The 27,649-nt window shown below is 39.2% G+C and overlaps 1 protein-coding gene and 1 pseudogene across 20 annotated transcripts in view; one reads left to right on the top strand and one right to left on the bottom strand.

Moving 5' to 3' along the window:
• The window catches only part of DNM1L (dynamin 1 like), a 63,734-nt gene extending 36,565 nt beyond the window's left edge, over positions 1-27,169 (bottom strand). For 16 of the 20 annotated variants that reach the window (XM_027967778.3, XM_060413207.1, XM_027967777.3 and 13 more), the window contains exon 1: positions 27,025-27,169. In XM_027967778.3, the coding sequence (XP_027823579.1) occupies positions 27,025-27,126 (102 nt within the window). In that variant the 5' untranslated portion in view covers positions 27,127-27,169. Of the gene's footprint in view, positions 1-4,511; positions 4,572-4,694; positions 4,769-27,024 lie in introns of all 20 variants that reach the window. The other 4 variants (XM_060413211.1, XM_060413208.1, XM_060413210.1 and 1 more) reach the window with 4 other exon arrangements.
• On the top strand, positions 7,458-8,411 carry LOC114114037 (ADP-ribosylation factor 1-like; annotated as a pseudogene).
• Positions 27,170-27,649: the final 480 nt, after the last annotated feature.

Raw genomic sequence — 27,649 nt, forward strand, 5'->3', positions numbered from 1 at the left:
TATAAGGTATTTTCAAAACCCATATAATATTGGTATACATAAATTATGCCCATAACATGGAGATATTTTACTCTAAATGAGGTAGTATTATGTCTATTTTTCTCTAACCCACTTTTTACTGTAACAATCAGGGATATCATTCCATATCAATATATTAACTTCTGTGCTTAATAGTTAAATAATATTCTGCATGTAAAACCAAACCCTAACTGACGGACATGTAAGTGGGCCTTGCTACAATGTTGCAATGAACATGATTTGTGCATACAACCATACTCACTTATTCTTTCACTAGACTTATTCAATAGGAGGCACCACACTGTGCTTCATATTCAATCTGCTACATCCACATCAGCACTGGGCATTACTTTTTTGAATCTTAACTACTTTTTTTGGATTAACACTGACAGTTCATTTATATTTGCATTTCTTTATTATTCAGTCAAGGATCACTTTCTTTAAGGACCTTTTGTATATCTCCTTTGGTGATCTGCTTGTTCAAATGTTGGTATAGTATGTTTCTCATTAGTTTAAAGATCTTTATCCATATACGTATTTATCTTTTGTTATGTTGAATATTTTCCCTTTTTATTTTGAAAATTTTAAAGCCACAAGAGTTGCAAGAACAATGAATACTCATATATCTGAACAAAGATACCCTATATCTTAACCAATTATTAACACTTTGACATAATTGCTTTGTCTCTTCTTACACATGCACATACCTTTTTCTTTTGCTGTCTGTTTTGTGTTAGTTGATATGTCATGACATTTCATCCCTAAATATTGTGCCATAGCTCTAAGAAAACAGCATTCTATATAATCACAATGATCTCACTGAGGAAATTTAACCAACACAATACTAATGAACAGTATATTATCAAATAAATATAAACCCATTGTCTCTATTATACATTTTTATATAATACATAAATTTGAAAATTTTGCTATTTTTTCAGCTTGGTAATTCATATGTTTTTCTGTAACAGTATTTTTTCTGTACTGTATTTTTTCTTAATCAAAACCAGTACATCTTCTAGTTTCTTACTCTCTACACAGGCAAAAACCCTAAGCTCATCCACTGTATCAGAAAGGGTTTTTAGGAAACAGATGGCCCACTCAAGTTAGATTAATTTAAGGAGTTTATTTACAAGCAGACTATTTACAAAGTTTTGGATGAGGGGGATCACAAGAGATAGTGGAATAACCCAGGCTAGTGGCAACACAGCAGGTCCTATCACCCACAAGCTCGGATTTTCAGGGAAAGCCAGCACCTACACATAGGAAGTCGAGTCAGGGGAGAATATACCCAGACTTTAGTCCCCTCCTTTTCCCAAGGTCCTGTCAAGGATCCCCATTTCCAAATCCAATCAGAAGGAAAAAAAACGTTAAGGGCCCATTCCTGTTGTCCAGAAAGGTCCCCTATGATAGAGAACAGTAATGTTGAGTATATAAAGTGGGTCAAATTTAAAATTTGGTGGTTTTCGATGGCTAAGTCAAAAATTTCTCTTGGTAAATGTCACACTGCACTTGAAAATGTGTGTGTCATTTTCAACTATCTTTTGATATTGATCTCTAACATAATTTCACAATGATAAGGGAACAGACTCTGTATGATTTCAATACCTTCGTTGTTTAGTCACTAAGCCATTTCTGACTCTGTCACCCCATGGACTGCAGCACGCCAAGCTTCCCTGTCCTTCACTATCTCTATTCAATACCTTTAGACCACAAAATTTTTGCACCTTGTTTTACGTTCCTGGATATGTTTCAGTGTCTGCTAGTTTACAGTCTATGGGAACTTGAATAGGAATTTGCGTTGTGACAAAACTGTATAAATCTTTATTATGTTGCATTGGTTCACCATGATTTTCAGGTCTACTATATCCTTCTACTTCTCTGTATATTCATTCTATTAATTTTTGAGAGTTTGACATTGAAACTCCAACCAAAAATCTTAATGTAGCTACTTAAACTGTTCACTTCTAATATTTTACCTTTATGTTCTTTTCCTGACCAAATTTCCCAGTTGACTATGATAATGATTTTTTGCATCAAATCTGAATTTTATTGATTTCACTTTGCAATTATTTATTTAAATTATTTTTTATTAAAATAAAAATAATTAATAATTATTTATTTTTAATACTGTTAATTTCTTCTATCAGTATGCACAAAACACCTCCCAGTTTCAGCTGGTATTCTTAAATGGTCCTCCAGACTTTCCAGTGATTGGCTATTTTTTGATTCTCACATTCATTTGAAATTCCATGGCTTCCTTCTTCTTAAGTAGAAATTAATACACAGGTCTTGGAACTCTTAGTGGTCTATTCCCAAACACTGGTACGTGAGGGTTTGTAGAGAGAAACAAGGTCAACTAATTTTCTCGTCAATGTTCATAGATCTGGGGTTTTCCTATATGTCCTGTTTTTCTGGGAAAGTCATACAAGATTAAGAAACTATTCTACCATTGCTGCCATCCTCCCAGAATCCCCAGATACAAAAAAATTGGTTATGTCTCTGTGGGAAAAATGAACATTCATCTGGGTAGCTAATATTTTTTTAACTGGGAGGTAGACACAATAGTGTCCTAATATTCTTTGTATCTTTTTGATGTTTTCAGTATTTCAAAACAATTTTTTAATCCTTCAAATGTGGCACATGATTTTATACTGATGAGGAAATTAAAGAAGTTACCCTTCCACCTCCCTCCCATACCTTAAGCAGATATTTGGTACAGCCACACACAGCTTGGATATAGGTCACAGACTACTCCTTTTGTACACTCTGTCCTTCTGTGCAAGTGATCTATACTAGCTGAAGTGCCCAACTCTGCTAAAAAGTTCAAAGTATTAGTCAAGCTACAACAGGTATCTGGAAACAATTCAGGTAATATTCCAATTTTATTTCACAATATCATAGATGGGAAATAAAAGAATTTAAAATTTTTTTCTGTTCTTATTGTCCAGTTATTTATGCTTCACTGCATTTGATGAATGGTTATAGTAGAAATGGATACAGAATTTTATAATCAATTAATTCCCCCAGGAACTCTAAATTTTAAACATTTCTCCATGTCATCTAATATTATTTACTGATGCAGATTAAAAGTATGATGCCAATCTGAGTCTTTTTCCCTTTCAGGAAATCTTTTTTTCCTCCTTTCTTCTATTTTGATACTTGGGAGAATTCTGGGGTTTTGTAAAAGTTTAGATTTCAGAAATTTACCCAGGTTATGTCAATCCTTTCAATATTTGTGCCCAGCAACTGAAATATGAAGATGTGGGGAACTTTGGCTTATTGTTTGATTATTCTTTGTCCCTCTGTTCCAAGTGTTCTTTCTCAATTAACTATGACAAGGATTTTGGCTCTCTTAGCTCTCACCAACAAGTCTCTTATCTCTAATTAACTTCATAATATATGATTTTGATTTGTCTTTTAATAGAATTTCTAAAGTTATTTTTCTATTTCATAAATTAGGTTCTCAACAATATCAGTGTGACTGTTGTTCCCCATCACCCACTATGCCATTTTATTCTTCCTTCTTAAATACGTCACAAAAAATACTTCTTAAATTCCTCTCCTAAATTCTGTATCAAATTCATTTTGTTACTCTGATTATCTACCTTAGTCTCCTCCTTTGCGGCTACTACTTTTCAATGTTTAAATCAACCAAATTTTAAACATTGCCAACTTTTTTTTTTTTTTTTTTTTTCAGTTCAGTTCAGTTCGTCAGTCGTGTCCGACTCTTTGCGACCCCATGGACTGTCGCACGCCAGGCCTCCCTGTCCATCACCAACTTCTGGAGCTTACTCAAACTCATGTCCATTGAGTCGGTGATACCATCCAACCATCTCATCCTCCACTGTCCCTTTCTCCTCCTGCCTTCAATTTTTCACAGCATCAGGGTCTTTTCCAAAGAGTCAGTTCTTCACGTCAGGTGGCCAAAGCACTGGAGTTTCAGATTCAGCATCAGTCCTTCCAATGAATATTCAGGACTGATTTCCATTAGGATAGACTGGTTGTATCTCCTTGAAGTCCAAAGGACTCTCAAGAGTCTTCTCCAACACCACAGTTCAAAAGCATCAATTCTTCAGCACTCAGCTTTCTTTACAGTCCAACTCTCACATCCATACATGACTACTAGAAAAACCAAAGCTTTGACTAGACGAGCCTTTATTGGCAAAGTAATGTCTATGCTTTTTAATATGCTGTCTAGCTTGGTCATAACTTTCCTTCCAAGGAGCAAGCATCTTTTATTTCATGGCTGCAATCACCATCTGCAGTGATTTTGGAGCCCTAGATAATAAAGTCTATCACAGTTTCCCCATCTATTTCCCATAAAGTGATGGGACCAGATGCCATGATCTTAGTTTTCTGAATGTTCGTTTTAAGCCAACTTTTTCACTCTCCTCTTTCACTTTCATCAAGAGGCTCTTTAGTTCTTCTCTGCTTTCTGTATGTTGTATATATCAATTCAAGACAGCAACATGGGAGGATCCTGAACTCACCTCCTATCATGGGCACACTGAATTTACAGCCACAGGTAGAATAATTCCCTCTGAAAGAAACTAAAAAATTAGATGAGCAACTCCTACATATCAAGCAAATGACAAAACCCCACACTGAAACAGGCTGAAGAAGCTGAGACAGTCTCACCGTAAACCTCCCCCATAAATTGTGAGGGAACTTACAACATTCAGCTTCTCTGTGAGGAGCAAAGGGTTTGGGTCCTGCTTCTGGCAGCCCCAACTCCTAAGACCTGCACCTGCAAGACAGGCCACCAAAACTAGCTTTGAAAGCAAGCATGAGAACAAGGCAGAGTGAACTAAGAGTTCTCGGATGGATTGTACAGGTTCACTGTGGCTAACCTCCCAGGTTACAGTGCAGAGCGAGCAGAAAGAAATACCCATGTCCCAGTTTCCCCCTAAAAAAGGTATTTTTGCATGTACTTCAAAAGCTGCTCCCTGAGCCTCCAGCTTCCAACTGGGCTAAACCTAGATACTAAGAACCTCCTCTAGGGATACTGATAGAGCTTAGACAACCTAAACTAATAGGACCCACTAAGAATAAGGTAGGCTATTTGGACAATCACAAAGGTTCGAGAGACAACCAAAATCTAGGGCAAGGTTGAACAATAAGATTCATCTCCTACACAAGGCCACTCTTCAAGACTTGGAGAGGTTGCTGTTTATTCTAATGCACCCAAACCACCACAGAGACTCAAGGAAAACAAAGAAACAGAGGAGTATGTTCCAAACAAAAGAACAAGATAAAACTTCAGGAAAATAGCCTTAATGAGATGGAGATCAATGATATAACTGATAAAGTTCAAATTAACAGTCATAAAAATGCTAAAATAGCTAGGATGAACAAAGAGAGATTTTCAACAGAAAGAAAATACAAGAAAGTAACAGAGTTCAACAACAGACTACATGAAGCAGAAGAATCAGTAAACATGAACAAAGCACTGGAACTCATCTAATCAGCAGCAAAAAGACAATTTAAAGGACTTATAGGGCAACATTAAGTGGACCAACATTCACATTATAGGAGATTCAGAAGAAAAACAGAGAAAAGGGCAAAAAACTTAAAAAAATAATGGCTGATAATCACTGCCCTAAACTGGGGAAGATAAGAGACATTCAGATCCAGGAAGTTCAGAGAGTCTATATAAGATGAACTGAAAGAGACCCAAACTATTTATGATTAAAATGTCAAAAGTTAAAGACAAGGAGAGAATTTTAAAAAATAGCAGTACAAAACAACTTATTATGTACAAGGAAAATCTCCCACAAAATCAGTAGATTTTTTAATAGAAACACTGCAGGTCAGAAGGGAGGAGTGGCACAACATATTCAAAGTGCTGAAAGAAAATAACTGCCAACCAAGCAATCTCTACCCAGCAAAGCTGTCTTTCATTATGGAAGAAGAGGTAAGAGTTTCCAGACAAGGAAAAGTTGAAGGAGTTCATCACCACTAGACTGGCCTTAAATGTTAAAGGGATTCCTGCAAGTTGAAACAAAAGGGAGTGAATTAGCAAAAGGGAAACGAAGTATGAATTTCACTGATAAAAATAAATATATAGTAAAATTCAGAATAATCTAATGTAAAGATGGTAGGTCAATCATTTGTAAATCTAGTGTAAAAGGCCAAAGTAATAAAAATAATTAGCAAGGGAGGGGAGTAAAAGCTTTGTATAAGAGTTTTAGAATAGAATACACTATACTGATGTTATCAATTTAAAATAGACTATATTATCAATTTAAAACAGACTTATAAACAAGTTTTAAATAAGCTTCTTGGTAACCACAAATCAAAAACTTATAGTAGAAATGTAAAAGATAAAGAAAAGGAATCTAAACATACCACTATAGAAAAATCATCAAATCACATAGGGTGAGAATATGAAAAGGAAAAAAAAAAGGAATTATAAAAGTCAGAAAACAACATGTCAATAAGCACATATCTATCAAAAATTACTTTAAATGAAAAAAAATTACTTAAAATGTTAAATGGGTTAAATTCTCCAAATAAAAGATAAAGTGCCTAAAAGCATTAAATAAAAAGGACCCATTTATACACAGCCTATAAGAGACTCACTTCAGATGTAAGATAATACACACACTGAAAGTGAAAGGATGGAAAGAGATATTCACATTCAAATGGAAACCAAAGAAAGCTGGGGTGGCCATACTTATATCAGACAAAATAGGCTTTAACACATGATTCACTGGGGGATTTTTGTAGAAACTAAAGTCCGTGGCCCATGATTTGTTATGTAAGAGAATACTGAAACATCTCCATTTGAGTAAATATCACCAACTTTTATTGTACTTCATGTACTTATTTGAAGCCTTGTACATGCCCCACTAAAGCATTTTAGTATTTCATTAGAGTGTGATAGGCAGTATAGCAGGCACCTCTGTGCAGGGGAACTGAACGCCCAGTACAAATACACCATGGTTCACTGCATCTTGCCCTGGAAGAGCAGACTCTACACTTTCTGGTGGCATTTTTCCCCCAGTCCTGTAGGTATTATTTCCTCTAGAATATATTATTTTACCTGGTAGTTGACAAGGTGGATCTTTGCAGGAAGCTCTTTTAGAAATGCCACAACAGGCTTCCCTGGCGGCACAGTGGATAACAATCCGTCTGCCAATGCAGGGGACATGATTCTATCCCTCATCTGGGAAAATCCCACATGCTGAGACCAGCTAAGCCCCTGCACCACAACTACTCAGCCCGTGCTCTAGAGCCCATGAGCCACAACTACTAAGCCTGTGTGCCACACCTACTGATGCCCATGCACTGGAGCCTGTGTTGAGCAACAAGAAAAGGCAGCACAAAGAGAAGCCCGTGTGAGTGAAACCAACACCTCTGAGCAGCAGCTGCCCTGTGGTCAAGGAGGGTTTCTCTGGCCAGTGTCGCTCCCACCAGTCTACAGCACAGGGAATATTTTTGCAAACCTATTCAAGGGCCTTTTTGGCAAAAAAGAAATGTGCATTCTCATGGTGGGCCTAGATGCTGCTAGAAAGACCACCATCCTGTACAAACTAAAGCTGGGTGAAATGGTGACCACCATTCCCACTAAAGGCTTCAATGTGGAGACCATGGAATACAAGAACATCAGCTTCACTGTGTGGGACACGGGGGGCCAGGACAAGACCTGGCCTCTGTGGTACCACTACTTCTAAATCAGACAAGGTCTCACCTTTGCGGTTGACAGCAGTGACACAGAGCATGTGAATGAGGTCCACAAGGAGCTCATGAGGATGCTAGCAGAAGACGAGCTTAGGGACACTGTTCTGCTCATGTTTGCTAACAAATAGGACCTTCCCAGTGCCATGAATGCAGCCAGGATCACAGACACGCTAGGTCTACACACTCTACACCACAGGAATTGGTACATTCAGGCCACCTGTGCCTCCAGTGGGGATGGGTCTATGAGGGACTGGACTGGCTGTCCAGTCAGCTTCAGAACCAGAAATGAGCTGTACTCTTCTCTCCTCCCCTCTCACTTCCTCCTTCTACCCTCGTTTTACTCTCATGTGGCAAATGTGCCCCTATGATGTGGGTGCCAGAAGCTGTCTCCAGGGTTGGTAACGGTGTGCTTCACCATGCTGTAAATGTGCAGATGCAGCCTGCAACTGGGTTTTTATTTAATGTAAATAGTTCTTGTTTCCAATGAGGCAGTTTCTGGTACTCCTGTTCAATACTGTGTGGTAGTCACTTAAGTCCTGTCTGACTCTTTGCAACCCCATGGACTGTGTAGCCCACCAGGCTCCTCTGTCCATGGAATTCTCCAGGCAAGAATACTGGAGTGTGTTGCCACTTCCTTTTTCAGGGATCCTCCTGACCCAGGGATCAAACCCAGGTCTCCTGCATTGAAGGCAGATTCTCTACCATCTGAACTACAGGGAAGTTCCCCTATGCAATACTACTCAGCTCTTTTTTTTTTTGGGGGGGGGGGGTAAAAGGAAAATCAACCCACTGTTTAATACAGAGAAGGGATTTTAAGCACACAGGTCATCCAAGAGTTGCTGTGTCAGACAAGTCTGATGTGCCTCCTCTGGGCTTTAGATCTGTGTTAAGATGCATTTTGGTGGTTGATTTTTAACCCAAAGTCAGTGCATTTTTTTTTAATAGTTACAAATACAAGACAAGGAGAACACTTGAACACACAGAAGGGAGAAATATGCCTAGTGTAGGTTCTGCAGTAATGGCCTGAATCCAGTCTACTGGCAGTCTCTTTCCCACTGGGAACGTGGAACAGGGCAGAACCAACCATGATTCATTCTGCATAGTCACAATAGGGTCCCTGTGATTTGCTCTGTCTTGGGTTATCCCACACCCCACAGCTTCTGTGCTTGCATTTGGGCTTACATGGCCACCCAGGAAATGGGGTGAAGGCTGTAGCCACCACTCTCAGAATCCCTGGAAGAACCCCAGTCTTTTCTTGGGTCAGCATGGGCACTTTGGTTGGAACACCCTAGCTGGAGCAGGAGTCCTTGAAGTCCCCTTGCTTGCCTGATCTAGAGGCTCCTGTCTATATATGCTTTCACTCCTTCAGCCTAAGAGTCAGATCTGCCATCAAAAATGATAACCTCTACTTTCTTCCTTTATATTTTCATAAAACACTGAAGAAGCTGGAGCTATTAAACTTTATCTTGGGGAAAAACCCAGAACTGGCTTATTTGGTGTCATCGAACTTCTTACTGCTTTCAATACACAATTAATAATCAAAACAAAAAACTTAAAAAAAAAAAAAAAAAGGGCAGGGACTTCCCTGATGGTTCTGTGGCTAAGACTCTGAGCTCCCAGTACAGGGAGCCCAGGTTCAATCCCTGGTCAGGGAACTAGATACCGCATGCCACAACAGAGCATTCACATAGTGCAATTCAAGATCCCGGGTGCCACAGCTAAAATCCGAAGCTGTCAAATAAATAAAATATATATATTTTTTAAAAAAAAAGCAGTAGAGCCCAGGCACCCCAACAACGAGCAGTCCCTGCTCACCACAACTAGAGAAAGCCCACAAGAGCAAAAAGATCTGGTACAACCAAAAATAAATAAATAAATAACAAATTAAAGAAAATAAAATTACATTTTAAAAAAATGCCACAAGAAGGACCAAGTGTAAGACTACCACTACATTCAACAGAATGGTCAGTTACCCACTCTCTAGCTATTACTCACAAAAATTGCTTGCAAGTCATTTCACCCTATAGCATTGCTGCTAAGTCGCTTCAGTCGTGTCTGACTCTGTGCGACCCCATAGACGGCAGCCCACCAGGCTCCCCCATCCCTGGGATTCTCCGGACAAGAATACTGGAGTGGGTTGCCATTTCCTTCTCCAATGCATGAAAGTGAAAAGTCAAAGTGAAGTCGCTCAGTCGTATCCAACTCCTCGCGACCCCATGGACTGCGGCCCACCAGGCTCCTGCATCCATGGGATTTTCCAGACAAGATTACTGGAGTGGGGTGCCATTGCCTTCTATAGCATTAAGCCTACAATAAATTTTAAACACATTGAATAAACTGCAATTACTCAAATAAAAACCCACTTGTTATACCATTTTCAAGTTTTCTGGAGGATATTGAAGTTTACCAGATATTGATCAGAACAATCAACTTCTTTCATATATTTATTATACTCTAACCTCGATGCTGGGAGGGATTGAGGGCAAGAGGAGAAAGGGACAACAGAGGATGAGATAGCTGGATGGCATCACCAACTCGATGGACATGAGTTTGAGTAAACTCTGGGAGTTGGTGATGGACAGGGAGGCCTGGCATGCTGCAATTCATGGGGTCACAAAGAGTCGGACACGACTGAGCAACTGAACTGAACTGAACTGAACTTACAGTGGGCTTAGTTATCTGATAGCCAGTTCTTCTTTTCCTGTAGATGTTATGGAGGTGTCATGAATAGTCATCACCATGTGGACTAGCCTTCTGTCTTTCTATATAAGAATCACTTCTCCCTTCCATAAGAATGTCTTTCCTCCCCTCTGTAGATTTTTAGATCTCTTCTTTAATTTGCTTGGTAGATTCTCTCTTGTAAGTCCCGTAAACTCTGTCTTTATTTTTCAACAATATTCCAGATGTGGACACACTACTGTAATAATTGTCTTGGTAAATACAGTGCCATGAACCAAGATAACACTGTAGAGCCAGTGATATTGTTTCCTGCAGATTCTTTCTTTCACCTGTGTAAATCTCAAGGTTACATATATATCCAGGTTTACTTCTGCTAATCATCCTGACCAAAATTCCATATTTTGTAAGTTTTCTGGGATTACAGGCTTTTGAATCTGAGTTGTCCTCTCGACTTTATCATTGCCTCATTAAGTGGTAGCTCTTGTTCCGATATATAGATCTAATAAAATTTTGGAAGAAAATAATCCAAAAAAGGTTTAACTTTTGAAATTCTGTCTGCAGGAAGTGGAGTTTCTGAGTTATTCTTAAAGTGAAGAATGTCATTATTTGTTCAAACCTTCTCATCAAAATCTTTGGAAAGATAGGTGCCTCAAGTAAGGCATCAGCTGATCAATATTCTTTGCAGTGTGACTTATTTGTCCCATCAAAATTATTAATTCAAGTAACTTCTTTGTGTTACTATTGGTTATATCAGTCCATTTTATATGATTTTTCAATCTGTTGGTGATACAAGTTTGTTTGAGAAACCACCAACTTGAAAGTCATTACCAAAAATTAATTCTGTTATTATACTAACACTTTGCAGGTTATCACATTCCATAGCTACACCTAACACACCTATAAAGTCTAATTTTTGTGAAATGTTGTCTTCGATCCACTCTTCTGTAGAAGCAAAGGAGCATTCCCCAGCACCATGAGTTTCATTTTCACTTTCTGTATCAGAATCAATCACTGAGGTTTTCTGTTTTTTGTTGTTGGTGGTGGTGGTGGTGGTGGTCTAATATTCACACTGGTGATGCCATCCAACTATCTCATCCTATGTCACCCTCTTCTGCCTTCAATCTTTCCCAGTATCAGAGTATTTTCCAATGAGTCAGCATTACCAATTCAATGGACACTAACTTGGGCCAATTCCAGGAGATGGTAAGGAACAGGAAAGTATGGTGTGCTGCAGTCCAGGGGGCTGCACAGAGTCAGACACGACTTGGCAAGTGAACAACACCAATAACAAATATTCACATCATCTGAATCAGAACTATATTCTGAAGAACTATCATCTTCTGAGACACTAGTATATATGTCACTCAGACTATCAGGGAGTACCTGCACAAAATTCACTGAAAAATTCTTCACTCAAAATTTCATGACACATCATTTTCGAAAATTTTATGGTAATAAACCTGCATGTATAATATACACAAGGTTGGGACAAAAACCTAATGGAGCAAAATGTGAATGATAATAATCATACATTGCATAATGAAGCCGTAATCAATTTTAAACTCCAACAGCTTTCCAAAGTGATATTAATTATATCACTCTCTAAAAAACAAATGATACATCTCTGCTCAATAATGTTCAGGAAACAAAAGACATATTAACACATCTCCAGTCAATAATGTGCTAAGACAAAGACTACATTAAGGAAAAAAAAAGGAATTATGTTAAGATAAAGGGGTCAATCCAAAAGAGGATATAACATTTGCAAATATTTGTGCTTGCAATATAACAGCACAAAATACATAAAGTAAGTACTAAGAGGCATATAAGGAGAAAGACAGCAATACAGTAAGAGTAGAGCATACTAATTAAAATCAAATATCAATCAACACTGGTTTGAAATGACACGTTAGACCATATGGACCATACACATATAGAAAACAACAGAATACACATTCTTCTCAAGCACATAAGGAATATTCTTCAGGACAGGCCACAGGACAAGTCTTAAAAATAAATTTAAGAAAACTAAAATTATATAAAGAGTCTTTCCCAGTGATCATGGTATAAAACTAGAAATCAACTGTAAGAAGAAAATTGGAAAATTCACAAATTGTGGAGATTAAACAATATGCTACTGAACAACTGTACTGGGCTTCCCTTATGGCTCAGCTGGGAAAGAATTCACCTGCAACGCGGGAGACCTGGGTTGGGAAGATTCCTGGAGAAGGGAAAGGCTACCCACTCCAATGTTCTGGCCTGGAGAATTCCATGGACATAGTCCATGGAGTCGCAAAGAGTTGGACATAACTGAGCTACTTTTACTTCACTTCACTACTGAACAGCTAATGGATGAAAAAAGTCAAGAGAAATCAAAGAATATGTTGAGACAAATGAAAATAGAAATATGCATACCACACCTCTTAGAATGCAGCAAAAGCAGTTTAGAGGGTAGTTCACAGCAATAAATGTCTATTATTTAGAAATAATAAGGATCTCTAATAAAAAAATCTCATTTTACACCTCAAGGAACTATTAAAAAACAAAGCCCGAAGTTAGTAGTAAAGGGAAGGATTTATCAAAGATCAAATCAGATAATGAAATAGGGACTAACAACAAAAAAAAAGAAAAGAAAAACTTACAGCTAGCTCTTTAAAATGATAAACAAAATGGACACACATTTAGCTAGCCTCACCGAGGAAAACACAGAGAGGACTCAAATAAATGAGAAATGAAAGAGAGGTCACAATGAATATCACAGAGATATAAAAGATCATGAGAGACTAGTATAAACAATTATACATCAAAAAGTTGAACATTCCAGAAGAAACAGACAAATTCCTATCAAAAAAAATCTAACAAGATTGATTCATAAAGAAAAAGAAAACCTAAACATGTCAATTACTAGTAAGGAGACTGAATCAATAATTAAAACCACCCAACAAAAGTCTAGGTGCTGAGAGCTTCACCAGTGAATCCAAACAATCAAAGAATTAACACTCCTCCTTCTCAAACTACAGCCAGATATCCTGGAATGTGAAGTCAAGTGGGCCTTAGGAAGCATCACTACAAACAAAGCTAGTGGAGGTGATGGAATTTCAGCCGAGCTATTTCAAATCTTAAAAGATGATGCTGTGAAAGTGCTGCACTCAATATGTTAGCTAATTTGGAAAACTCAGCAGTGGACACAGGACTGGAAAAGGTCAGTTTTCATTCCAATCTCAAAGAGAGGCAATGCCAAAGAATGCTCAAACTACCGCACAATTGCACTCATCTCACACGCTAGTAAGGTAATGCTCAAAATTCTCCACGCCAGGCTTCAGCAATATATGAACCATGAACTCCCAGATATTCAAGCTGGTTTTAGAAAAGGCAGAGGAACCAGAGATCAAATTGCCAACATCTGCTGATCATCAAAAGAGCAAAAGAGTTCCAGAAATACATCTATTTCTGCTTTATTGACTAAGCCAAAGCTGTATTTGACTGTGTGGATCACAATAAACTGGATAATTCTGAAAGAAATGGGAATACCAGACCACCTGACCTGCTTCTTGAGAAACCTGAATGCAGGTCAGGAAGCAACAGTTAGAACTGGACTTAGAACAACAGACTGGTTCCAAATAGGAAAAGGAGTATGTCAAGGCTGTATATTGTCACCCTGCTTATTTAACTTATATGCAGAGTGCATCATGAGAAACGCTGGGCTGGAAGAAGCACAAGCTGGAATCAAGATTGCTGGGAGAAATATCAATAACCTCAGATACGCAGATGACACCACCCTTATGGCAGAGAGTGAAGAACTAAAGAGCCTCTTGAATATTGTTGGAAGGAAAGTTATGACCAACCTAGAGAGCATAGCAAAAAGCAGAGACATTACTTTGTCAACAAAGGTCTGTCGAGTCAAGGCTATGGTTTTTCCAGTGGTCATGTATGGATGTGAGAGTTGGACTGTAAAGAAAGCTGAGCGCCAAAGAATTGATACTTTTGAACTGTGGTGTTGGAGAAGACTCTTGAGAGTCCCTTGGACTGCAAGCAGATCCAACCAGTCCATCCTGAGGGAGATCAGTCCTGGGTGTTCATTGGAAGGACTGATGCAGAAGCTGAAACTCCAATACTTTGGCCACCTGATGTGAAGAGCTGACTCATCCGAAAAATCCTGATGCTGGGAAAGATTGAAGGCAGGAGGAGAAGGGGACGACAGAGGATGAGGTGGTTGGATGGCATCACTGACTCAATCGACACGAGTTTGAGTGAACCCTGGGAGTTGGTGATGGACAGGGAGGCCTGGCGTGCTGCAGTTCATGGGGCTGCAAAGAGTTGGACATGACTGAGCGACTAAACTGAATTTCCCAAACTCTTCCAAGAGAGAAGAGGCAGGAATAATTCAAAATTCATTTTACAAGGCCAGCATTACCTGATACCAAAACCCAGGCAGGACCACCATAGGAGAAGAAAACTGCAGGCCTATATGCCACAAAAACATAGATGCAAAAATCCTCAACAAAATTATAGCAAATTGAATTCTGTAATTCATTAAAAGGATCATATACCATGATCAAATGGGATTTATTCCAGGGATGCAAGGATGGCTCTGTTACACAACGCATTAACAAAATGAAGGATAAAAATCAGATGAGTATCTCAATACATGCAAGAAATACATTTGACCAAATTCAGTATCCATTCATGATTAAAAAAAAAAAAAAACCTCAACGTAGTGAATAAAAGAGGGAGCATACCTCAACTTAATAAAGGTCATATATGATAAACTCACAACTAACACACTCAATGGTAAAATGCTAAAAGCTTTCCCTCTAAGATTAGAAACAAGACAAGGGTGCCTACTACTGACACTTCTACTCCACAAAGTATTGGAAGTTCCAGCCAGACCATTAGGTAAGAAAAAGGCATCTAAGTCAGAAAGTAAAGTAAAACTGTTACTATTTGCCATGATATTATATGTAGAAAACCCTAAAGACTCCACAAAGAATTGTTAGAACTAATCAATGAATTCAGTAAAGTTGTAGGATACAAAGTCAATATGCAAAATAGGTTTTGTTTCTGTACCATAATGAACTATCAGAAAGAGAAATTAAGAAAACAATCCCATTACAATTGCTTCAAAAGAATAAAATACCTAAGAATAAACTTAACCAAGAAGTTTATTTAAAAGACCTGTACATTAAAACCTATAGAACACTGATGAAATAATTGAAGATACAAATAGAAAGATATTCTATGCTCATGGATTAAAAGAATCAAGATTGCTAAAATATCCATACTACCCAAAGTAATCTACAAATTCAATACAATCCCTATCAAAATTCCAATAACATTTTTCAAAGAAACAGTAAATAATTCTAAAGTTTATAAATAGGATAGCCAAAGCAATTGTGACAAGAACAAAACTAGAGGAGAGGTATCATAACATGCTTCCTGATTTCCAACTATGTTTAAAAGTTGTAATAATCTGGGAGTTCCCAGGCAGCATAGTGATTAGGATTCTGAGCTTTCACTACCATGGCCCTGGTTCAATCCCCCTGGTCAAGGAGCAACTGAGATCCCTCAGGTCACAATATGATGATACCATAAGAGATACCACCTCACACCCGTTAGAATGGCTATTACCAAAAAGGGAAGGAATAAATGTTGTGCAGGACATGGAGGAAAGGAAACCCTCATATGCTGTTGGTGGGAATGTAAACTGGCGCAGCCACAGTTTTAAAAACAGACACACAGATCAATGGAACAGAGAGCTCAGAAATAAACCTACGCATATATGAACAATTAATTTACAACAAAGACAACAAGAATATATAATAGGGAAAGGATAGTTTCTTCAATAAATGGTATTGGGAAACACGACAGCCACATGCAAAAGCATGAAACTGGACTACTATTATATACTAAACAAACAAAAATCAGCTGAAAAATGGGTTAAAGACTTGAATACAAGCCCTGAAAATGTTAAACTCCTAGAAGAAAAAACACAGGCTGTAAGCTCCTTGACATAGGTATGGGTGATGATTTTTTTGGATCTGACACCAAATCAAAGCCAACAAAAATAAACAAAGAGGAGTACAAAAAAACTAAAAAGCTTCTACACTGCAAAGGAAACCATCAATAAAGTGAAAAAGGAACCTATGGAATGGGAAAATATATTTTCAAACCACTTATCCAATAAGAGGCTAACATACAAAATATACAAAGAACTCAGACAACTCAATAACAAACAACAAAAGACAACACACTCACACACACACACACACACACACACATACAAATAACCTGATTTAAAAATGAACTTTGGGGGATTCCCTGGCAGTCAAATGATTAAGACTCCAGGCTTACACTGCCAAGGGCCAGGTCCCATTCCTGGTGGGGGAACTAAGATCCCACAAGCCACATGACATGAACAAAAAGAAATAAATAAAAATGAACTTAGAAGCCAAGTAGACATTTTTCCAAAGAAGACATACAAATGGACAAATAAGGACATAAAAAAAGGCTCAACATCAGTAATCAGTGTGTTGTTGTGTGTGCTTAGTAGTGTCTGACTCTCTACGACCTCGTGGGCAGGAACACTGGCTGCTGCTGCTGCTGCTAAGTCGCTTCAGTCGTGTCCAACTATGTGCGACCCCAGAGATGGCAGCCCACCAGGCTCCCCTCTCCCTGGGATTCTCCAGGCAAGAACAATGGAGTGGGTTGCCATTTCCTTCTCCAATGCATGAAAGTGAAAAGTCAAAGTGAAGTCGCTCAGTCATGTCTGACTCCTAGCGACCCCATGGACTGCAGCCCACCAGGCTGCTAGGCCCGCGCGATTTTCCAGGCAAGAGTACTGCAGTGGGGTGCCATCGCCTTCTCCGTAAATTGGTGCAGCCACTATTTTAAATAACAGTACAGAAATTCCTCTAGAAATTAAAAATAGAGCTATGATCCAGCAATTCTACTTCTGGGTATTTATCTAAAGGAAACAAAAACACTGAACTGAGAAGATATATGCATCACCATGTTCACTGCAGCATTATTTCAAATAGCCAAGAAATGGAAATAGCCTAAATGCCCACAAGTGTATGAACAGATAAAATAAATGTGTGTATGTATACACACGTACACACACACACACAGAAATATCATTTAGCCATTAAAAAAAAGAAGGAAATCCTGCTATTTGCAACAACATGAATGAACTTTGCTAAGTAAAATAAGTCAGAGAAAAAGCAAATAGCACATGATCTCATTTGTATGTGGAATCTAAAACAAAAACAAACAAGTCATAGAAAACAGACCAGTGGTTGCCAGAGGTGGGGGCTGGCTGAAATGGGTAAATGTGATCAAAAGGTACAAACTTCCAGTCAAAAATAAGTCACAGGGATGTTAAGTACAACACAGTGGTTATAGGTAATAATATACTATAGTGTATATTTACAAAGTGTGAAAGTTACTAAGTGAAAGAAAATGTTAGCCGCTCCGTTGTGTTGACTCTTTGCGATCCCCTGGACTGTAGCTCGCCAGGCTTCTCTGACCATGGAATTCTCCGACCATGGGATTCTCCAGGCAAGAATACTGGAGTGGGTTGCCATTCCCTTCTCCAGGGAATGGAGGAAATCTTAATAGTTCTCATCATAAGAAAGAATTATAACTGTGTGGTGACAGATGTTAACTACACTTATGGGAGTGATTGTTTCCCAATGTATACACATGTCAGATCATTATGTTACACAACTGAAATATAATGTTTACATGTCAATCATATCACAATTTTAAAAAATTTATGTGTCAACACACATACACCGAATAAAACATGTCTGTGCACTCCCAATTTTTACCTCAGTATTCTAAATGCCATCAGTTTCTTCAACAATTGGTTAGATCAGGGCTTGTTTCCCCCTGGTGATATAAACACTCCCATGTCTGCACTCTTTCCTCCACAAAGGTAAGCAGCGACAGGAGCTTCAAAGTGGCAAAAGTCACAGCCAGCTTGCTGTGAAAATAGGGCTCACTTGGCACTGCAGTGTCTTCTGCTCTTTACATCTCTGATACTCCCAAAACTGACTTAATACCCTGTATACTTATTGTGTATATGGTCTCAGTGTAATTTTTTAGTTTCTTCCAAACTGCATTGTATTGAGATTTATAATGTCTTGGATTTATATTTTGAGATGGACCCTTAACGTTTTGTCATAGCTTTAGCTCTTTCTGATAACTATCATCAACTGGGAACAGGAAGTTGTATTCTTTTCATGCAACTGAAAATAGGATTTTATAAATATTCATTCATGCCACATTAACCAAAGCTGATTCAGCTTTTAACTTCTAAGTTTTTACTTTTCATTGCATAAAGCAGACCTCTCAATTGCTTATTTTGATAATAATATAACAGATAAAAATGTACATTTACTAAGTCTTTAACTTTTTATTTTGAAGTAATTTTAGTTTTATAGAAGGTTTCCTTAATATTTTTCATGTTTATTTTTAAAGAGTTCTTTTTTAAATTTTTTATTTTGGGCTGCACTGGGTCTTGGTTGCTGCATGCAAGCCGTCTCTAGCTGCAGCCAGCAGAGGCTACTCTCCAGCTGCAGTATGCAGGCTTCTTATCGCAGTGGCTTCTCTTGTTGCAGACCATAGACTCCAAGGCACAGGCTTCAGTAGTTGCAGCTTGTAGGCTCAGTTTCGGTACATGGGCTTATTAGCTGCCCCAAGGCATATGGAATCTTCCCAGCCCAGGGATCAAACTAATGTTCTTTGATTGGCAGGCGGATTGTTAAGCACTGGACCACCAGGGAAGTCCTGTCTCATTTATTTTAAATAAAATATTTCTGAGTATCCTTAGAAATATTAACTTTTGGGGTATTTAAATAAATAAACTAACATGTTTTTACCACAAAGTTCAAACACTCCACCTACTGACAAAATGTGCATCCCCAGTGTACTTCAGACAGTAAAGAATTCACCTACAACGTAGAAGACCCAGGTTCAATCCCTAGGTCAGGAAGATCCCCTGGAGAAGGAAATGACTACCACTTCAGTATTCTCGTCTGGAGAATTCCATGAGAATTCCATGGACAGAAGAGCCTGGCGGGCTACAGTCCATGAAGTTGCAAAGAGTCAGACACAACTGAGTGACTAAGCTCGCAGCACACACACACACTGGCAAAATATAAATCTAAAATTTAAACCACTTCAATTATCCCAGGTCCAAACTTGCTACAAAGCTAAAGACCTTAAGGAGCAGTTTTTTTCCTGGTTATAAAATACAGACCCAGTGCTGTCTGGAACATAAATGGTAAGAGTGAAATATACATATCTGAAAAGCAAAAGTAATATTCAGAAAAATCCCTACTTTTTTCATAAAAGCAGGAAAACTTGGGGAATGTGGCATGAATCTACGTATTAAAGAACTCAGTGAAACTCCACCATGTAGGATAAACAAAGAGATCCACATGGGGACAAATTATAGTCAAACCGGTGAAAGACAAATATTGAAAGTACCAAGAGAGAAGCAGAGAATCAACTCAAATACAGGGGATCCTCAATAAGATTAATAATAATAATACAATAAATTTATCACTAGATATCTTGGATGCCAGAGGTAATAGTATGACATTTAAAGATGTGAGACAAAAAAATCTATCAACCAAGAATTCTAGATCTAATTTAATACTTCGAGGGCAATACTCCCCAAAGCAATGCAGATTCAACACAACCCCTATCAAAATCGAAACAATATTGTCTGCAGAAATGGAAATACCAGTTCTAAAACTTCTATGGAATGAATGGCAAGGGACTCCTCACTGCAAAACAATCTTGAAAAAAAAAAAAAAAGAACAAAGTTGGGAGGCTCATACTTTTTGTTTTCAAAATATACTACAAAGTTACAGTAATCAAAACTGTGTGTGATACTGACTTAAGAGGAGACCTAAAGACCAACAGAAAATAACTGAGAGTCCAGAAATAAGCCTATACATCTAGAGTCAATTGATTTTCAACAATAGTGCCAAGCCCTAATGCGGGAAAGGATAGTCTCCAACAAATAGTCCTGGATCAACTGGACAGGCACATGGAAAGGAATGAAGGTGAACCCATACGTCATACAAAACACAAAAATTTACTCAAAATGGATCAAAACCTAAATGTAAGACTGAAACTATAAAACACTGAAAAGAAAATAAAAACAGTAATAAAACATAAATTTTCATTACTCTGGACTTGGCAATGTGTTATATATGACACCAAAATCACACACAACAAAAGAAAAAAATAGATAAGTTAGACTTTATCAAAATTGAAAACTTTTGTGCATCAAAAGAATGATCATGAAAGTAAAAAGATAACCTTCAGAATGAGAGAAAATATGTGCAAATCATATACTGATAATGATCTTCTATCCAAAATACATAAAGAATTCTGGCAACTCAACAATAAGAAGACAAATAATCCCAATAAGGACCTAAAAAGATATAGATTTCATTAGTCACTAGGGAAATACAAATTGAAACCACAATGAGATACCACTTCACATTCTCATCAGAATAGCTTTATTAAAAAACACAACAAGTTTTGACAAGGATGTAAACAAATTGGGACCCTGGTTGTTTGCTACCATAAATAATCTGGGGCTTCCCTGGTGGCTCAGATGGTTAAGACTCCGCCTGCAACGCAGGAGACCCAGGTTCAATCCCTGGATTGGGAACATCGACTAGAGAAGGGAATGGCAACCCACTGCAGTATTCTTGCCTGGAGAATTCCATGGACAGAGGAGCCTGGTGGGCTAAGAGTCAGACATGACGAGTGACTAACACACACAGAGACAGTGTAGAAACAGTTTGGTGGCTCCTCAGAAACTTAAAATATAGAATTACCATACAACCTCATTTTATTTGTAGATATATACCAAAAAGAACTAAAAACAGGCATTCAAATATTTGTACACAAATATTCACGGCAGCACCATTCACAACAACCAAAAGATAGAAACAATCCAAATATCCACCAACAGACGAATGATAACAAATATGGTAAATACACACAATAAAAGATTAGTCATCAATTAAAAGGAAGCACTGGTACATGCTACAATGTGAATGAATCATGTTATACTAAGTGAAAAAGGCCAAACTTAAATGGCCACATATTGTATGATTCTCTTTCTATAAAACTTCCAGAAAAGGTAACTCTATTAATAGGAAAAAAAAAAAAGATGGTTGCCAGGGACTCAGGGGAAAGAGAATTACAAAATGACTGCTTAATGGATATGGAGTTTTCTTTTGGGGTGATGAAAATATTTTGGACACAGACAGAGGCGGTGGTTGCACAACATTATGAATGTACTAAATGCCACTGAATTGTACACTTTAAAACAGCTGATTTTTATGTTATATACATTTCACCTCAATTATTTAAAAAACTTTTTTTTTTAAGTAATCAGCAGAGATCTGATCTTTTAAGGTCTACACAGAGAACCTAGGGAAAAAGAAAAGGAAAGGGAAAAACATGAGTTTACTTAATACTGAAGGAATGAAACTAAGATCAATATTTGGCACCAAATTACTAAACTTAGTGAAGCTATCACCTCTACAGTTCAGTTCAGTTCAGTCGCTCAGTCATGTCTAACACTTTGTGACCCCATGAACCGCAGCACGCCAGGCCTCCCTGTCCATCACCAACTACTGGAGTTCACCCAAACCCATGTCCATTGAGTCAGTGATGCCATCCAACCACCTCATCCTCTGTCGTCCCCTTCTCCTCCTGCCTTCAATCTTTCCCAGCATCAGGGTCTTTTCTAATGGGTCAGCTCTTCGCATCAGGCGGCCAAAGTACTGGAGTTTCAGCTTCTGCATCAGTCCTTCCAATGAATACCCAGGACTGATCTCCTTCAGAATGGACTGGTTGGATCTCCTTGCAGTCCAAGGAACTCTCAAGAGTCTTCTCCAAATCCACAGTTCAAAAGCATCAATTCTTCGGCGCTCAAGCTTTCTTTACAGTCCAACTCTCATATCCATACATGACCACTGGAAAAACCATAGCCTTGACTAGACGGACCTTTGTTGACAAGGTAATGTCTCTGCTTTTTAATATGCTCTCTAGGTTGGTCATAACTTTCCTTCCAAGGAGTAAGTGTCTTTTAATTTCATGGCTGCAATCACTATCTGCAGTGATTCTGGAGAATCCCATGGACAGAGGAGCTTGGTGGGCTACAGTCCACAGGTCGCAGAGTTGGACATGACTGAGTGAGCAAGAATACTGGAGTGGGTTGCCATTTCCTTCTCCAGGGGATCTTCCTGACCCAGGGATCAAACCCAGGTCTCCCACATTGCAGGCAGACGCTTTAACCTCTGCACCACCAGGGAAGCCCATATATAGCTTACTCTTGAGCAATATGTGTTTGAACTGTACAGGTCCACTTATATTCAGATTGTTTTCAGTAAATATTTCAGTACTGCCTACTTGAATTTTTTTTTCCAGTAAATACTGCAGTACTATATAATGTGTGGATGGTTGAATCTGTGGATGTGGAACTGTAGCTATAGAGGGCCAACTGTATAGTTATATGCAGATTTTTTTTTTTACTGTACAGTTAGTGCCTCTAACCTCTTGTGCTGTTTCGGGGTTACTTGTATGTAGGAGTAGAATTACTGGTTCATTTGGTAACTCTTGGGCTTCCCTCGCAGCTCAGCTAGTAAAGAATCCACCTGCAATGTGGGAGACCTGCGTTTGAACCTGGATTGGGAAGATCCCTGGAGAAGGGAACGGCTACCCACTCCAGTATTCTGGCTTGGAGAATTCTATGGACTGTATAGTCTATGGAATCACAAAGAGTCGGACACAACTGAGTGACTTTTACTTTGGTAACTCTTGTTTAACTTTTTAAGGAACTGCCATAGTTCCTTAGGAACTGTTTTCCACAGCAGTGTGCCATTTTACAAACCTTTCTCTGGTATATCAGGGTTTCAGGTTCTGTACACCTTTACGAACTCTTGCTGTTGTCTCTTTTAGAAATTGCTAAATCATTTATACATCCAAGAGAACTGAAAACATATTTTCACACAAAAACTTCTAAACAAAAGTTCATGGCAGCATGATTCAATGCAGACAAAAAGTGGAAATAACCCAAATATCAATCAACTAATGAATGGATAAACAAACTGTGGCATGTCTAGACAACAGAATATTATTCAGCCATAAAAAGTAATGAAATATTAACATCAATAGATGCTACAACATGGATGAACATAAAAACCATTATGTGGAGCAAAAGAAGCCAGGCACAATAGGCCACATATTGTATGATTACATTTATTTAAGAAACGTCCAGAAGAGGCAAATCCAGAGAGACAGAAATTTGGTTGCCAGGCCATGGGGGAGGGCAAAATGAGGAGTGATTGCTAATGGACATGGAGTTTCTTTCTGGGGTTATGTAAACGTTCTGGAACTAGATAGTGGTGATGGCTGCATAACCTAGTGAATACACCAAAAACCACTAACTGAGTGGTTGGAATGTATGTTACATGAATTATACCTTAATTTTTTAAATGTTAAACAGTTGGTTTGCAGATTGGTCATTTAAAACCCAAGATTCCTTCTCTGAACTGCTGAAAGTAGAGTGCTGAAATTACTGAAATAACAGGCAAAGTGAAAAGCACTATACTAGCAGCACTAATGTCACCTCTATTGGGATTCCTCTACTAGGTTGTGGTTTACATGGTTTATGTGGACTACATACCTGGAGGGCTCCCCCTTCCGATTCTCAACTTAAACAGTGATTAAATTTCCCAAGTGGAGTCACAAATGTCACTGAAACCTTATCTCCTCCTCTACCTGCAAAGTACACCAAGGTTTAAAAGTATCAACCTTCTCTCTTCCCATTTTCTGTTCTTTCCACATGGAGGTTCTCAGCAAAAGAAAAAGGAAAGCAATTCATTTAGCTAAATCATAAAACCTGTGAATGATCAAATAAAACATCTCTCTCCTCAACCTCTCCAACTCTCTCGGCCTCATATAAATATTATTTGAAATTTAAGAAATAAAATATTCAGGGGTCAGCAAAGGTTGCCTGGAAGTTGATACTTTGGAGCAAGAATGCCACCAAAATCAAAAGGCTACTGAAGAGTGCCATGCCCTTAGACTAAGCTTCCCGGCTTTTTCCAGTTTTAAAATCAAAGACTCACTATTACACTTTTCAAATCAGGTTCTATGAACCATCTACATCAGAATCATCTATGTTGCCTGGACCACCCCAGACTTGTAAAATTAAAATCTCTGGGGATGGGGTCCAGGAAATTTACTTTCAAAGTAATTCTTATACATTCAAATTTGAGAAAAAATTCCCCAAAATGAGATCTGTAGCCATTAAAGTATAGGTAAAGTATAAGACAGAGATATTACTGCCACTGAGAAGTTTACCACTCGAACTAACTACAGAGCATTTACTACATCTGTAACTCACTGTGCACTACTCCATTAAATGTGAGGTGCTGTATGTATGCTATACAGCATTAAATGGCTTAGATGACAAACTAATGGTGTACTTATATTCAAATCAAGAAAAGTTTTTTTCCAACATATTGAGGAAAATATGAGAAAAAAATACATTGCTTCTATTCTTATGTGTTTCTTCTGCACGTGATTAATAAAGGACTGAATTTCAATTAAGGGCATGAATGGAGATAACCCCCATTAAATCAAGTCTAAAAACTGAATGGTTTTTTAGACTTCTGCGTTAATCCTAAACATTAACATGCAAATATGGCATACACCTATATAGCATGTAACTATCACTATCAGGATGGTTTTTGCTGACATATGTTAATACTGACTTTCACAATGCTGAGTTCTTTACTTTTCTACCCTGTTCCCTCCCTAATTTTGCCAACAGATTTACTCACTGAAATAAACTCTATTTCATGTAAGGAAAATCTTTCTTGATTTTAAACTATTTATGCTAACACAGTATAGCTCTGATTCTTTTACTGCTTCATACTTAAAAAGCATTGGGACCCTATTAAAAGTATATGGAAAGTTTCTGATCTACAGCTAGGAAACACAAATTACTATCAAAGAAGATTTAATTTCTTCTCCTCTATTTTTATTTACAAAAACAGACTGGTTTTGATGATAAAAGCCCAAGTGTTTAAAAAATATTATCCAGTAACTCATTCAAAGTATTTGTCTTTGAAGCATCTACTACATACACAGAGACTGTACTAAGAGCTAGGAATAGGAACACAGCAGTAAACAAAATAAACTCAAAAAAAAATTCTCATAATTTACTATGTTAATGAACCAGAGTATCTAGTCATTACAAACATTAAGTTACAAGTACCATAATATGTGAAGGCAGAATTGAGCACATATTGGTATAGGATCTATACTAATCCTATAATCAACCAAGGAAATGTGTTTCTGAAATAATTTCTAAAAAGCCCCTCTCCCCACCCTAGACAGGGTGTCTATGGTTTCCAGGGTTACTAGTGTCTGGAAATACCCTATTTTGAGTTCCCTCTCAAAATATTTATACCCTATACTCTATATTCTGAGAAGGCAATGGCAGCCCACTCCAGTACTCTTGCCTCGAGAATCCCATGGACGCAGGAGCCTGGTGGGCTTCCGTCTGTGGGGTCGCAGAGAGTCGGACACGACTGAGCGACTTCACTTTGACTTTTCACTTTCATGCATTGGAGAAGGAAATGGCAACCCACTCCAGTATTCTTGCCTGGAGAATCCCAGGGACAGAGGTGCCTGGTGGGCTTCCGTCTGTGGGGTCGCAGAGAGTCGGACACGACTGAAGCGACTTAGCAGCAGCAGAACCTGATGGAAAATGAGGAAACCGTCCCCTTTCCAACAGAAAACATTATTTTTAAAAGCCTGTGGTTGATTCTCTTCAACCAAGAAAAGCAGCAGGCAGAGAAAATGAAATGTATACTTCTCTGTCATACTAAGTTATTTCAACATTTCCACATGTAAAAATGTATTATCTACAAGAGATGCCAACATGAAAAGATCAGAGAACATTGATGCCCAATTTAGATCGAAGTCAAAAACCACAGCCTACGCAGAAAAATTGACCATCTCTTCCTTATATCCACAAACTCCAAGTACAAGTTGGTCTGGGTTTTTTTGTTTGTTTTTAACTGCTTCGGTGTTTTCGAAACGGGAATCACATGGCAGGAAAACACTCAGGTGCACCCAAGTAGGGGCCCTCCTGGGCCCCGACACCGAAGTTCCAATACTGATTCCGCAGCCCCTGAGCAAGGCAAGGAGGGAAACAAACACCCCGCCACCCTGAAACCAACCTAGAAGGGGCTACCCGGCCTGCGTGCCCCATGCGTCCCCCAGGTGCCCTTGGAAGCAGCGGCCCGCGGGGGAAGCCGCGCCCGGTCCCCGCGGACTCCAGTTCCGCTCGCCCGTCCCTCCCCCACCCCGCCCCCGGCACCCGCCGGACCGCCGCGCCGGCTCCGCCCCTCGCCTCCCCGCCAGGCCCCGGACACCAGCCCGGGTGCAACGCAGCCCCAGGCGCCCAGGCGCGGCAGCGCCCTCCTCCCACAGGCCGCGAAGGCCGGTCGGGGAGCAAGCGCTGCCGCAGCCTCTTCCAGGCCTGCGCCCCAGGCTCCGGCCTGCACGGAAGCCGCCCTCCTCTCTCACCTGCGTTCCCACCACCACGATCTGAGGCAGCTGGATGATGTCGGCGCCCACCGTGTTGAAGACGTCCTGGAGTTTGTTAATAACAGGAATTAGCGCCTCCATAACTCGTAACACACAAGACCCCAGCCGGGCCGGCCGCGGCAATGAATGGGGCCGGGGCCCAGAGTCCGCCTCCTTCCTCTTCTCCCCCGCCCTCTCCTCGGGAGCCGGCACCCATTGGACCCCGCCCGGCCGCCCGCTACCTGCCCCCTCCCGACGGGCCATGCGCCAAGACGGAGGCGCAGGAAAACAGACGCTGCCGGGAGTTGTAGTTCTGGCGAGGCGGACCGCCGGGGCCTACAGCTTCCGGAAGGCTGAGCAGCGCAGACGGGTCGCCAACTTGGGGGGAAGGATGCTTGGGATTGGGCTGCTGTCAAAAGAATAGGGAGCGAGGCCCAGAGAGTCAGAAGGAAGAGATACATTTTCACTTGTCCGCGAGGCAAAATAAGTGTGAAAATTTCGGATAGGAATATGTGTTAAATATAGCGGAGTCTGTTAATTATCCAGGACGTCATTTCCTGAAAAGGACACTGTCAAGTAGGGCTGGTTGGAAAGGCTTAAAGAATCGTAGCCTCAGACACCCCAG

This window comes from Ovis aries, chromosome 3, assembly GCF_016772045.2.
Source record: "Ovis aries strain OAR_USU_Benz2616 breed Rambouillet chromosome 3, ARS-UI_Ramb_v3.0, whole genome shotgun sequence".
Lineage (NCBI taxonomy): Eukaryota > Metazoa > Chordata > Mammalia > Artiodactyla > Bovidae > Ovis > Ovis aries.